The 14,423-nt window shown below is 35.9% G+C and overlaps 1 protein-coding gene and 1 pseudogene across 1 annotated transcript; both read right to left on the reverse strand.

The window, feature by feature from the left end:
- Positions 1–6,375: 6,375 nt before the first annotated feature.
- On the reverse strand, positions 6,376–7,041 carry LOC137926743 (craniofacial development protein 2-like). The gene has a single exon (XM_068770432.1). The coding sequence runs from the start codon at positions 7,039–7,041 to the stop codon at positions 6,376–6,378; it is 666 nt and encodes a 221-aa protein (XP_068626533.1).
- A 212-nt stretch (positions 7,042–7,253) lies between these two features.
- LOC137926745 (uncharacterized) lies at positions 7,254–14,013 on the reverse strand (annotated as a pseudogene).
- Positions 14,014–14,423: the final 410 nt, after the last annotated feature.

Genomic DNA, 14,423 nt, shown 5'->3' on the forward strand with positions numbered 1-14,423 from the left:
TTGTATATAAATATATAAAGTACACAGATTAAGTATGTAAAAACAGTATACATAAGTATGTATAAACAGTATTTAGCCAAGAGGATTGTACAAAGGATTTTTGATAGAGACAATAAAAGTACGAACGAACATTAATACAGATCCGGCTCGCTACGGCGCCCGGCTGACAGCTGCTATGAAAGTAAATTACTCCACTCTTCATTTGCATTGCTACCGAGAGAAATCTTGCAAGCACCTGCTACACGCCGTCAAGTACGAGCCGTTAACTTCTTTATTTATGTCAGTCGGGGCCAGGCGTAATTCTTCTGAGTGGGGCAACTGGGATTTTTATAGTTGAAACTGTCGAGCCGATAGAAACTTTTGCAGTCAGTGACTGTTTATTTGATTTAGATTATAATTCGTTGAGAATTTTATGAACTAAGTCGACTTATCTTGTAATTTAACTTTAAATTAGCTTGATTTTGTAATTATTTTGCTATACTACTAACGCAAAGAAAGTATAAAGATTATAGTAAATTTTAAAAATGCTGTAAATGATGTCCACAATATTTTAAAATAAATAATTGCAATAGCACTGCACTGAAGAAAACAAGGTCGCCTATCAACCTCCAGGTCCTATTGACTCTTTAACACGTTCACTGCGGGCCCAATTTTGAAGAACTTTCAGCTGGTGCGGCTGAGGTCGAATCAGCCTCAAGCTGAACTTCCTAGTAGTGCGGTTGAGGCCTTTTCTGCCTCATGTTTCAATCATTTTTTTTATAATATTGAGTCAATGTTTCGCAGACATAAAGAAAGCTATATTTGTCTTTGTCATACCTCATACGGTTGAGTGTAAACAGCCGCCGCACTAGAGAGAAAACACGAGTTTTACGCGCCGCACCAGTGCAAAGTCTACCATGAGGCTGAATCGACCTCAAGCCGCAGGGAACGTGTTAACTTACCAATCTGCAGGGCTATATCTGATCTTCTCAGTCCTGATTCTATTTCGTGGATAAATCCCACGTGCTATACTTGCAATGGCTCGTTGAGTGGTCATGAACTTGTTAATCATGTCCAGAATTAAAGAACACGTTTTAATTCCTCGAGTCATCTATGGTAACACATTTAACTTTCACCTGTAGACTCTGACGTCTATTAATTGGAAAATAAGTGTAAAACTCTATTCGACTTAAGAATCCAGTGAATAATCATTTTCTGGACATGCCTTGTTATAAAATGACAACTTTTATACATACTCTAGGAGGTAACAGCTTATACTTAACGAGAATGAAATAAAGGATATAATTTTGTATTTAATGTAATCGATGTCTTTTAAATCTTTGTTCAACCGTGTCACGGGGAATTCCCGTACCTCGTTGTACTCGGCCGATTGCCAGTACGTCACGAACTGCGCACCGCGAATGACGTGTATTGACCACGCATCGCAGTCCGCCGAGTCTTTTTAGTTTTTATTGCACATAATTACATTATATACGTAATTGTTGAAGTTGTATTTGTGTGATCAAAGGTTAAATAAAGATTATACATTAAAATACGTGCATATTATATAAGATTTGGTTTTAAAAGTAAGCAACCGTCGTTTCTACGTGACAAGACCGTTATATGCCACGGCACGAGCTCACGTACATCTGTCAGACTTTTCGGTACAATTTGCTTAATATTCATACGTGTTGTGTTATGAACGAAATTATTTAACAACAGTATATATTGTATACATAATGATTGCACATAGCGAGGGATTTGTACGTAATATATTTTGTAAATGTAAAGGAATAAATTTATAAATTTAAATGGCCAAAGTTTCAAAGGATTGCCGGGTCAATGTTAGACTCTTTTTTAGAGGTAATAGAAATGTCTTTTACGTTAAAAAAAAAAGGAAAATAAATGAACCCACAAAACAAAATATTTTTTACACATATCCTTTAATCTATATTATGTTCTATATGCTGTATACTATATATTAATATATAACTACTCGTACAATGGAATCACATATGAACTCTGTACACACTGTTGTACCACCAGCAACTACTGCACCTGCTATACTCCACACAAGTCACCTTGTTATACACAACAGAACTAAACATTACTCACCACGCCTCAACACCAGTTTTTAGAGAGCGGCCGCCCGCTCCCTTACCGCGAACAGCGTGGGCGAACCGTGGTTGGATCCGGATCCCTCCTCGGCACGCTTGTGATCCACGCTGCCGTCCCAAGCCGCTTGCACACATCATGACTACATTAATTACACAGCTCTACACGGGTAGATCCTTTTGCGCGGTGCGAGCGTTATCGTGCAACTGTTATACGCCCTACCAACTTATTATCAGCTTATTTTCAGTTTTTAAATTCACGGACTCTCCCGCTCCGATGAAGATGTAATAGCCTTCGGGCTAACAGCAAGAACTTTAACAGAGAATAAAAACACTATTATAATACGATATATAAATTCAGTCAGTGTTTAATATGTATATTATAATTTAAATAGTGTTCTATTAATTAATTTATTTATTTATTAATTAACTCTATTCATTTTTTTTATCAACGGCTAGGACAGATATCGGTAAACGTGCACTCTTATACAGAATGTGTGACCTCCATAATTCATATGTTAGTGATATTGATATATTCTCGTGCTCTCTCGTATCTTTTAAACAACAATTTCGTTCGAAATTATTGAGTACATACAATACAATTTAAACGATAACATAAATGTAATATAAATATATATACAGACATAATATAAATATTTAAACCATAGTCATTGATCCCTGTTTAGTAATGTTTTTATTTTTATTTGTTTTTTCATTGTTTGACTATATAAATCATTATATGTTCTCAGTGAGATAGTTAGAAGGTAACAACTGTAACTAATTTTATATTTCTAAGCTTCTAAGTTTGTACTTTCTTACTGCCTTTTGTTACTGTCTATCTCCAATAAAGTAAATATGTATGAATTATCAGCTGTGGAAGTCCCTAGAATAAATAAGTAAAGCAAGTAATAATTTATTGCTGTCCCAACTTACTAGCATCCTTTGAACAATAGTCATTTCATTTATTAAACGACAAAATAAGCGTGCGGACTCTATGAAAGATTTACCTCTACTGGTCAACGTGAACATAGTTTTCTAAATAATTATGATATAACTATTCAAGGAGTGTGACTGTGTGTGATAATGAATACAAAATTATCGAAAATTTAATTGTTATAATTTATGTAAAAAACCTATCTAGGATTTTATTATTGGTACCGTATGCGGAATTTGATTTGGCACATCGAAGAAGGCATAGATAGGCGGAGCTAGGTTAGTTGTTGTCTTTAATGCTTACCTCTTGGTATGTAAAGAGGGTAAAAAACTGGAGTTTCCCATAAAAAATTCATATTTTCGGAGAAAGATAATTTTGGAGCGCCAAATCATATGCCGGATACTACAATAAGACATAATTTTATTGATATTAGTGGTAAATGAAATATATTTGTTGTACAATATCGATATAATAAACAACATTGAAGAAATCTTAAAGAAAACGCTTCACGTGTTTTTAATTTTTTCTTTTCACTTAAGTTCTCACAATTTCATCTCGGAGCAAATAAACTTTTTTATCTTCACCGCAAAGCTCTGCCCGTGTGTTAACGGAAAATTTTCAATTACAGACACGAGAAAAGACTTTAACGATCTGAAGTAAGAATTTTATATTTAAAATACATCAGTATATCTTTCAACTGTCATATATATGTTAATATATATTAAAAATGCAATTTTACTTTTCTACATCTAAAATATTTAGTAATTGCACCAAGGAATAAATTTAAAAAAATACAGACATGTAATTCATTTCATTCATTGAATTAGAAATGAGGAGATCCGTCAACGATCATAAGAGACAGTAGATTAGCAACTTGAAATGGGAGTGAGCAGGACAAATAGCGTGCAGGACAGATGTCCAATGCGGTCTCAGGGTTTTGGAGTTGAGACCAAAGACTAACAAAAGCAGAGATGTAACCGTCCACCGTGTACTCACAAGGTAGAGAGACAACCTTCTTAAGGTTGTCGGAAAACGTTTGATATTTCTCGATTCCTACCAGTCTTATTTTAAATCAGTGATTCCCAAAGTGGTCTATATCGACCCCTTGGGGTCTATGACAACCTGCAAGGGGTCTACGTCAGCGAAAAAAAATTTGGGGGTCCATGAAATGAAAATGGGGGTCCACGATAGTGGATCTCAACACATACAATGATAGTACCTATTTATAATAATATAATAATAATAAAGCCCTTTATTCCGAAATTAGTATTTACAAAATAATCTATTGCTACACATTTTAAAACTAAATTTATTTTTAAAGTATGTCTCTAATTTCAGTGTGCCTGTTGGCATAGGCCTCCTCCAAAAACTTCCATTGACTTCTGTCGTTTGCAACCCTTCTCCATTTTACACCCGCAGTCAGTTTTAAATCATCTTCCCATCTTATTTTTTGTCTTCCTCGCTTTCTATTTCCGTCTCTCGGGTACCATTCTGTTATGGCCTTGCTCCATTTCCCATTCTTGTCACGAATCATGTGACCGGTCCATCGCCACTTTTGCTGGTCTATTCTTTTTAATATATCCGTCAGTTTAGTTTTCGATCTTACAATGGTATTTCTGATCCGATCTTGTCTTCGTATGCCTGTCATACTTCGCTCCATTGCTCTTTGACATATGGCTAGTTTTTCCCTTAACGATTTAGTTAGTGACCAAGTTTCGCATCCATAAGTTAGACAAGGTAGTATGCATGTGTTAAAGGTTTTTCTTTTTATTGCCATTCCAAGGTCTTTAGGCTTCATTATTTCCTTTAGGGCCCAGTACTTTCTCCATCCCATAGCTATCCTATTTTGTTCCTCGGTAGAGATAACCTGCCCTAGGTATATGTATTCTTTAACATATTCGAGGTATTCATGTCCAATTTTTATGTTCCTCTGTTGATTATTAGTCATAATTTTCGTTTTTGTGGCGTTCATTTTTAATCCGACTTTCTGACTTTCCTTATTTAGACCTTGGATCATGATCTCTAAATTATCGGCTTTTTCCTCGAAGAGGACTAAGTCGTCTGCAAACCTGAGGTGGTTCAATCTTTTCCTGTTTATGTTTAAACCATAATTTTCCCAGTCCAATTTCCTGAAAATATTCTCAAGAACTGCGGAGAACAGTTTGGGTGAGAGTGGGTCTCCCTGCCTAACTCCTTTTTCAATGTTAAATTCGCTGCCCAAGGACTCTAATTGGATTCTAGCTTTACTGTTCGAATAGATATTTGCTATGATATTTATATATACTGCCGGTACTCCTTGTTGTTTAAGTGCCTCCCATATGTACTCGTGTTTTATACTATCGAAGGCCTTGGCATAATCTATAAGGGGCGTATAGAGGGTTTTGTTGTATTCATTGTATTTTTCCAGGACCTGTTTAACTGTGTGGATGTGGTCTATCGTCGAAAACCCTTTTCTAAAGCCCGCCTGTTCGATCGGTTGCTGCTCATCTAGCATTGGGGTGATTCTATTTAGTATAAGTTTAGCAAACACCTTGTATACGTTTGACATTAGGCTTATTGGCCTGTAGTTTCCAATGTCTTCTTTATCTCCCTTTTTGTACAGTAATATTATATGGGATTCTGTCCATTGTTCTGGGATACAGCCGCTTGTCAAGATCTCATAGAATATTTTGGTTAAAACTGGTGCTAGCTCTTCCATTGTTCCTTTCATTAATTCGTTTGTTATTTTTTCTGGCCCTGGTGCCTTGCCCATCTTTTGGCTTGCAATGGCCTTCTCCACTTCTTTTGGAAGAATACTGGGGATGTTTTCTTCGTCGTCTGTATTACTACAGTTGCGATTTTTGGGTGTTTCTGGTCCTTGGTGTGCGTATAACTGTCGGTAGAAATCTGTGGCTATGTCTTTAATAGTTTTTCTCTTCGCGGTGGTCTTCGATCTCTTTTTCAGTCTTGGTATCCACTCTTTGCCTTTCTCTTTTAATTCATTTAATGCTTTTTTAACTCCTCCTGTTTTTGATATGTGGAATTCTAGGGTTTGTAATCTTTTTATTTTACGGTCTTTCCTAATGTTTTCTCTAATTTTCTTGCTTAATTCTGATATCAGTTTTATGTTTTCTTTCCCTATTTGGTTGAATATTAATTTCTTTCTTTCATTTATTAGTTCTAGAGTTTGGTTGCTAAGTTGATACTTGTTGTGGGTTTGGTTTTCACTAGTGGTCATATATTTTTGTAGTTGTTTTCCAAGGAGACTATACTTTTCTCTCACATCAATCTTGTCGCTGTTTACTACGTTTTCCAAGTCTCCTAGATAATTTGTGCTGCAGCTGCTATAGTCTAATTTGAGCTGTTCTGTCACCAAGTTTTAATATGCTTCCGCGAAGTTTTATTTGGGAATTTTCTGAGAGAGCTTCTTACCTTACGATGATTTGTGTTGAAATTGAGGGTAGATATGACTGTCGTGTCTGTAAATGCCTTAGGGTAGCTACTTATTACAAAGTCAATCTCGTTTTTGTATGCTCCATCTGGGGAGATCCAAGTCCACTCATTCTTGTTCTTTTTCTTAAAAATTGAGTTCATCAAGGTTAAGTTATGTTCCATTAGAAAGCTGATTAACTTCTCTCCGTTTTTACTTCTTTTTCCTTGTCCGTACTTTCCAAGAACATATTCTTCGTTGTTTTGCCTGCCACCCACCTGAGCGTTAAAATCTCCCATCAAGATTATGTGCTTATCTGTGTTAGTTTTCACTGTTAGTGAAACTTCCTCGTAAAACGCGTCTACTACTGATTGTTCCGCTTGTTCCGTAGGCGCATATACTTGCATTATTGCCCATTGCTTCTTGTAACCTGGGAATTTTATGATCAGTAATGCCAGCCTTTCAGAGATCCCGATCAGTTCCTGTATATATTGTTTCAGGAATTTCTTGATTATGAAGCCCACTCCTCGTTGGCCTGCCGTTTCTCCCTTTTGAAATAGAATGTAATTTTTATGCTCTTCAATTCTTTCTCCTAGCCTTCTCATTTCACTTATACCTAGTATGTCAAATTTTATCTCCTCCAGCGCTTTTTCTAATTCCATCAGGCTTTCATGTGTCCTGAGGGTTCTCACGTTTAGGGTAGCTATATTGAATATTTGACATCTTTTGATTTGGAGAATCGGGGGCTCTACAGGGCCATTTTGATTTGTGTTTAGTTGCGTTTGTGTCTGTAAACTGCATGATATATTGTCGTTGTTGTTATTTGTTTTTGGAGGGTTTCGGTCTACTTCTCCCACGGTGACCGGCCGGATTGGGATGCTGTTTTTGTTAGTTAGTTTTGACAGAGTTGTGGTTTTTCTAGTGTTTTGGTTCCAGGTGCCTATGCCCGTCGCTAGTTTTTTGTTGTTTCACCAGGTGAGGCTGATCTCCCACTGTTAACGTATTTAAGTATGCTTGGTTTCATTATTTCTTTTGTTGAGCTGCCTGCTTGTGGTAGTACAGATTCATTTTCTATGGTCGCTTTTTTTTTGCGCTGGCGTGTTTGGGGAGCCCGACTCACCCCTCTTTCTTTTTTCTCTGTTTTTGTCTGATGTTTTTCTCACTACAAGTTTATCATAGTTTATGTAAGCGATATTTCCTTTCTGTCTCTCTTCCTTAACTTGTCCCTGAAGTTGCTTCCTCGTTTCCAATACCTCTTTGGGGAAGTCCTCATTTACATATAATCCTGCTGGAAATTTCGACTTATTTTTCAATATTATGTGTTTTTTCCAAGTAGTTGTGATGGTGACAACAACCGGGTGGTTTTTGTTTTTGACCTTTTGGCCTATTCTGTATATATTGCTTATCTCTTGGCTATCCATATGTGTTCCGGTTTTTATTATGATTTCTTTAATGTAGTTTACTAACGTTTTAACTAGATTGTTCTTCCTCTTATCTTTTTCAATCCAGTTAAGTTTTTGTTCCAAAGTTGCTACTTTAGTTTTTAGAGCTTCGTTTTCTTCTGTGAGGTTTTTTAATTTTTTCTTCTATACCTTCCATAACCAAAAAAAAAAGTACCTATTTACTTGCATCATATTATCTTATAATATCAAAACAGATTGAATTGACGCCAAAAGTTGATAATTTATTATTAAAGCATCAGTTTCTTCCTTCTCACTAAAAATATTGATTTATTGCTTATGTTATTTTATTTATAGTTTATTTTATGTTTATTTAATGTTACGTATAATTTACATAACAGATACAAATTTTATTTAGAGTAATTTTAATTCAATTAATATATGTATAAATTAACATGTGTTTTTTTAAGTTTTTAACACTAAACTTCACTACAGTTAGAAATTTACAGGAAATCAATATCAGGTAAGTAGGGGGTCTACCCAACACGGAAAACATGGCTAGTGGTCTACGACACAAAAAAGTTTGGGGAACTCAGTCTTAAATCTATGGAGCAAGTTTATTGCCAGAAGTGGATGTGATGCTATTGAAATGATGATGATTGAAATGTTTCGCGTCTCCTTGTATCAAAGAAACACAGTTTTACTGTTGTAATAAATGATAGTGCAGACGGAACACCGAGCACGCCCGCACGCTGTCATCATCGGTGTGCGAGTGACGTAGTCAGATTGCGCATACGCTACAACGATGATTAATCTATACAAAAAAACAAAATTGGATTGTCTGTTTATAGTATTAAAATTAGCGCTTTTTAATGCAAGCATATATATTATAGTTTCTATCAAATGGGGTATTCCCCTCGCGATATACGCAATAGATCACAAAAATCGGAATAAATGTTCATCAATTCATACAAGAAGACAAGACTCCTAGGCATTAGGAAGGCATGTACAATTTTTTCCTGGGTTATCATAGCAACCCAGGAAACTGGACTGTCTATAAATTTTTTAAAGTTGTAATGGAATAGGCGTTTGTTATCCATCTCACCTGATGGAAAGTGTAGATGAAGACTAAGGTGATACACGCCTATCCAAAAGCAACCTGTTCACTTCACTCTTAAAGGCTCCAGAGTTCAACTGATCAAGAAAAATAGACCTAGGCAGGTCGTTCTAAATCTTGGCGACTCTCACCAAAAACGAGCTGTCAAAGCCTTTAGTTCGACGTTTGGGTATATCAACAAAGTATGGATAAAACTTTTACCTGCGCCTAGTAGTATATATATACGAGTATGTATATTTATATAAAATGGGATTTATATAAAATGGGATGGGAGTACTAATAAAACTGATACATTCGTTTCAAATTTGCATGATAGTAAAAAAGTTTTACACAAGAATAAAGATTTCTCCTGAGGTGTGAAGCTTGAGATTTATTTATATTAAACTCAAGTAGCGTTCGAAGCCTTAATTAAAAGCGAAGGTTAATTGAGGTTAAGTTGCTTTTGCGGTAAGCGATACGATATATCTACAGCAATGCTATTCAAAAATTCTGTTCATAGTGGTTCTTTGCTTTATGAGTCTAATACTATATTTATACATTTATTCATGTTCTTATATACTTTATTCTTAAATCATTTGTCGATCAAGTCGGAACCACGCTCGATATCCCAATAGCCGAGGCAATACACATTACCGAAGACCTGCATAAATGGTTTAACGTAGTGTCTTGCAACCTTTCCAAAAATGGTCACGATCTTTAGTTGTGTGAAATACATCGCCAGGAAGCGGAAGATTATTCATAGTATCCATTTGTGCACGTCATAAGAATGTCGGAAGAGATCTGTTTGGACATTACCAGAATCAACAGTCAGAGTAATTCCACCAAACACTAAGCTACATGGTGACGCTTAGCGACAGCAGCAGGGGCGGCAAAACAAACCGGGGCATGACCACGACCACACAGACAAGAGCCCACGAATGAGAAGAAGACTCAATTTGAGGTCCCATATAATGGAATCCTTTATATTAACACTACGAGATTTTCAAACGCGCTCTCATATGCTAAGACCTCATAACAAATTCACACGATTTGTTGTTCTTTCGTTCTATCGGAAAATATACTGCGCTAGGATTTACTTTTTGATTGTATGTCTTGTGAGTGCGATTGCGACAACCGCAACTTGTTCGATGCAGATGTTGTCTGGATTCGCGTCGCTTGGTATCGGCGCATCGTGATTTCCGGACTTGTCAGTTCACTGCCATGTTAATTTTTGAATTGTCTGAGATTTCAGAGCTTGCTCGCGCAATGTCTTGTTAGTAGTAGTGAATTGTGAAAAATGTTCGCAACAAAATGCAATATAGTAAATTAAATTTTAAGACATCACTCCTCAAAAGTGATTTGACGGTGGCGGTTATGTAATTCGCATTGTTTGCCGCATACGCATTTATCAGCAGGCTGGCGGGCAGTGCACTTTGTTGCACGACTACCACTGCATGTGCGGAAGTGGCTAAATATTGGTCCTTTTCTTACTTAGGATGGACTTCCGCAAGGTAACACCTGATTCCATTAAATATGGTATATAAAGGCTTTGTAACAAGATTTTAATTTTTTATTTATTTCAAAATATGCAGTCGTCCATTTTTTTTGACATATCTGTTCATCATCCTGGAATAGGCTATTTAGACACTGATATTATGAACACTGGACCAAGTTGCGAAGTCATAACTAGATAAACTAGAATGTTATTAAGTATGTTTGCAAAGACATTATAGTAGTAGGTACTCTTATTATTTTTAATTATAAAATGCAATGGAATGACACAATTATAAGGTAACAACATATATCAAGACAACTTGGCTTATGGTATAAAAAACAGTTATCGACATCATGTATTTTCAAAAGAACAATGCCACGTGTGATTCCGCTAGTAGAACAATTAATTTAGCATTAAACACAACTGAAAAGGAGGTAATCTAAAGATGAACAATTCAGCTCTAAAATCCAGAAGCTGAATATCAGGAACTTGTTAAGTACAACACATATACGTAAGAAAAGGATCAATGAAACACACAACCGCCACCGCCAAATTACTCAACACGTGTTTCACCCCTCCACGGGGCATCTTCAGGAGTTACGTTACACCGATTAGTGCCAAACACAGAGTCGCACTTGTGTGATTCGCATTGTTTGCCGCATACGCATTTATCAGCGGGCTGGTGGGCGGTGCACTTTGTTGCACGACTACCACTGCATGTGCGAAAGTGGCTAAATATTGGTCCTTTTCTTACTTAGGATGGACTTCCGTAAGGTAACGTATGATTCCATTAAATATTCAACACATATACGTTCACACTCCAACCATTACATGCAGTATTCCTTGTGTCTAAATCACCTTTATAGGTTTGACCGTAGAAAATCGGGTGCCAGTAAATTCTCCATGTCATGGAGATAACGATCCTTAGTAACGGGAACAAATATTCGAGGAATTGGATTTCAAAGGCAGAAGGAATCAATAGAATCGATTGCAGTTCAAACACCCAAAATACGTGACGCGATTGTTTAAATTGATATGTCCATTTTAAAAATATGGAAGATTTTAGAATTGACAAACTATGGCGTTTGTGATATTATAAAATTATAAGATTTTGATGCAAGGTCAAATAAATATTTCTTTAATGTATTTGATTTTAGTAATACTTATGCTCTTATATTAGAATATCATAATGTGCATTTGAATTTAAGCAGAAAGCAAATTTATCATGTGAATTGTTTTACGACCACGAATAAATATCGACCATGTTACGTGCTCATCTTGCCTGTTCAAGCCTCACGGCGAGCGAACTACAACCAAATCGGTTTTAAGACGCGCCACCCTTGTATACGTGCGTTATATGGTGCCGCACGCACCAGCGACTCCATCCGATCCTCTTCAGCTAATATGTCTTCGGAGGAAAGGATCATATCTTCCTCCGAAAATCGAGCAGATAACAATTATTCAATACAATACGTCAGGCGTCGCATCTGACGTGGATATGTATTTAATTTATTAGCGAGCCCTAAGTCTGAAGAAGCTATAAAAGCCAAAACGGCTAATAGCGTCCAGCACCAATCGAATATAGTGTATTTATGTCCTTATATTAGAATATCATGATGTGCATTTTAATTTAAACATAGATCAGATTAATTGCTTTGATATAGTCTTCGCTTGTTATCTGCGAATAAATATTTACGCATACAGTAATGACGTCATTAAATTAGGTAACTTGGCTGAAGATTTAGAAGACACTGAACGATGAGTGTTTACACTCATTATACTAAATTAAGAAGGGAGGCCTTTTAGAAATTCCGTAAATTCGGTGCAAAATCGCTGACATAACTTAAGAACTTTTTGCCCTCATGGCATTTCCCATGTCAACTCTAAACGATGTCTAAGAAAAGTAATTTAGAAAGTTTCAAGAACTGCTATTAGGGAAATCTCTTTTTTCGCTTGCTTTGATTTTTGTTTTATACGTAACGCTATTTTAAAAAAACGAGTCACCATAAAAATAAATTGAATACTCACGCAGCGATCCAATCGCAAACAGTTTGAAATTTGAATTTAGATTTTATTTGAGTTTAGAACTTTAAAATTAATAATAAATTTTCTTTTTGCTTTATGCTGATGGCCTAACGTCTACGCTCTCACTATAATTATCAACGTCATACCAGCGCTTTTTATTACAGATATTTATTGATACAATATGCCCATACGATGGTACTAATAATAACAGTAATTTTATTATCAACAGACGTATGAGATATCATCTTCTGCTTTGGTGCAATGATATATATAAAATTGGGCTGTAAAATTTATAAATTTCTTTTCAAGTGAAACCACAGAGCAGTGTCTCCTAATCTTTATTATGGCATCCCTCACCTATAACGTTCTAAAACTCTTACGTATTCCCATGTAACTTAAATAATCTTTTTAATAAATTTAAATAATTAAACTTGTATCGAGTCCATTTTTAAATTGTCCACTTTAAAAATCACCCCCCCCCCCCCGTGAAACGAAGGTCCCACGTTGAGAAACACTACCATAGATGATGCATAATTTCAGATTTTTTTTTATTTATATGATAGTATATGTTTAATGTGCCAGTAAATACTTCTTTAAATGTAATATATAACGTGTGGGCGGGGCATCTCGCTCGTCCGATAGCCGTTGGGACCGAAAGGTTCTAGAGTGGCGACCACGAGTAAACACGTCGTGGGCAGGCCTTCCACGTCGTGTTTACTCGTGGTCGATATAAGGTCGCGGAAAATTGATGCGGGCAGTGTAAGACTGGTCATCATGGCATTATTTGTGTGAGGCCTATGTCTTGCAATGGGCGTACATTGGACGAAAAGAAGAAGCCATTACCCTAACCATTCGTGAAAAAGATATTTGCAAAGTCTGCAGTCTGATATCGAAACTGCGACCTATGTATGTAAGTCAAAATTCATAACAACCACAAAACTGGCCGTAAGAGATAAATCTTACGCGCTTCAAACTTTTGAACACACGAAATTTCATCTTGTAAAAGAAAGTTTATTTCCTTATTTGTCGCAACGGCGTATTTCCCTTGGGACCGGAATTAATTAAAAAACTTCCCTTTGGGCCGTGAATTGTAAATTTGCTTACAACGTAAAAATTATGTTACTTAATAATATATAGATGCTATGTATATTAAATAAATATTTACGTCAGCTTTAAGCATGACTTCGTAAAATTATTACTAATTATAAGTAAAGTCAAACTTAAATACGTTACCGTATAAATAATATAATATAGCTATGGAAAATGTATTGAAAATGTAACGAAACTTCATTTTAATAAATAAAACCCGCTATACACACGAGAAATTTGTCGCTAAAAAGACTTGTTCATACTTTTACGTACTCATTGTTGGCGAAATATGGAGGCGGGCACACTTCGAAGGGAATTACTTAGCCCTTTATTGCTTCAACCTCAGTGATTTCCCATTGGTATGCTATTCATCGCAGCAGCTGATCGTGTTGGCTTATTGTGTAATATAATATACTTTGGTTGTTTCAATTTTGTGTTATTTATGTTTTATTTCTTTTGTTTGTTTGTCTAAAACAGAGTTCCCCAAACTTTTTTGTGTCGTAGACCCCTTACCATGTTTTTCCGTGTTGGGTAGATCCCCTATTTACCTGATACTGATTTCCTGTAAATTTCTAACTGTAGTGAAGTTTATTGTTAAAAACTTAAAGTAAAAACACATGTTAATTTATACATTTATTAATTGAATTTAAATTAAAACTACTCAAAATAAAATTTTGTATCTGTTTTGATATTATAAGATAGTATGATGTAAGTAAATAGGTACTATCAGTGTATGTGTTGAGATCCACTATCGTGGACCCCCATTTTCATTTCATGGACCCCCAATTTTTTTTCCGCTGACGTAGACCCCTTGCAGGTTGTCATAGACCTCTAGGGGTCGATATAGACCACTTTGGGAATCACTGGTCTAAAAGGTGATTG

The sequence above is a fragment of the Battus philenor genome, unplaced genomic scaffold (genome assembly GCF_028537555.1).
Source record: "Battus philenor isolate CCGP_79_NKW_IND1 unplaced genomic scaffold, ilBatPhil1.0.hap1 SCAF_3, whole genome shotgun sequence".
NCBI lineage: Eukaryota > Metazoa > Arthropoda > Insecta > Lepidoptera > Papilionidae > Battus > Battus philenor.

Bases quoted from the DNA above. Each gene is read 5' to 3' on its own strand.
- LOC137926743 (XM_068770432.1), bottom strand. From the start codon at position 7,041: ATGAGAAGGCTAGGAGAAAGAATTGAAGAGCATAAAAATTACATTCTA.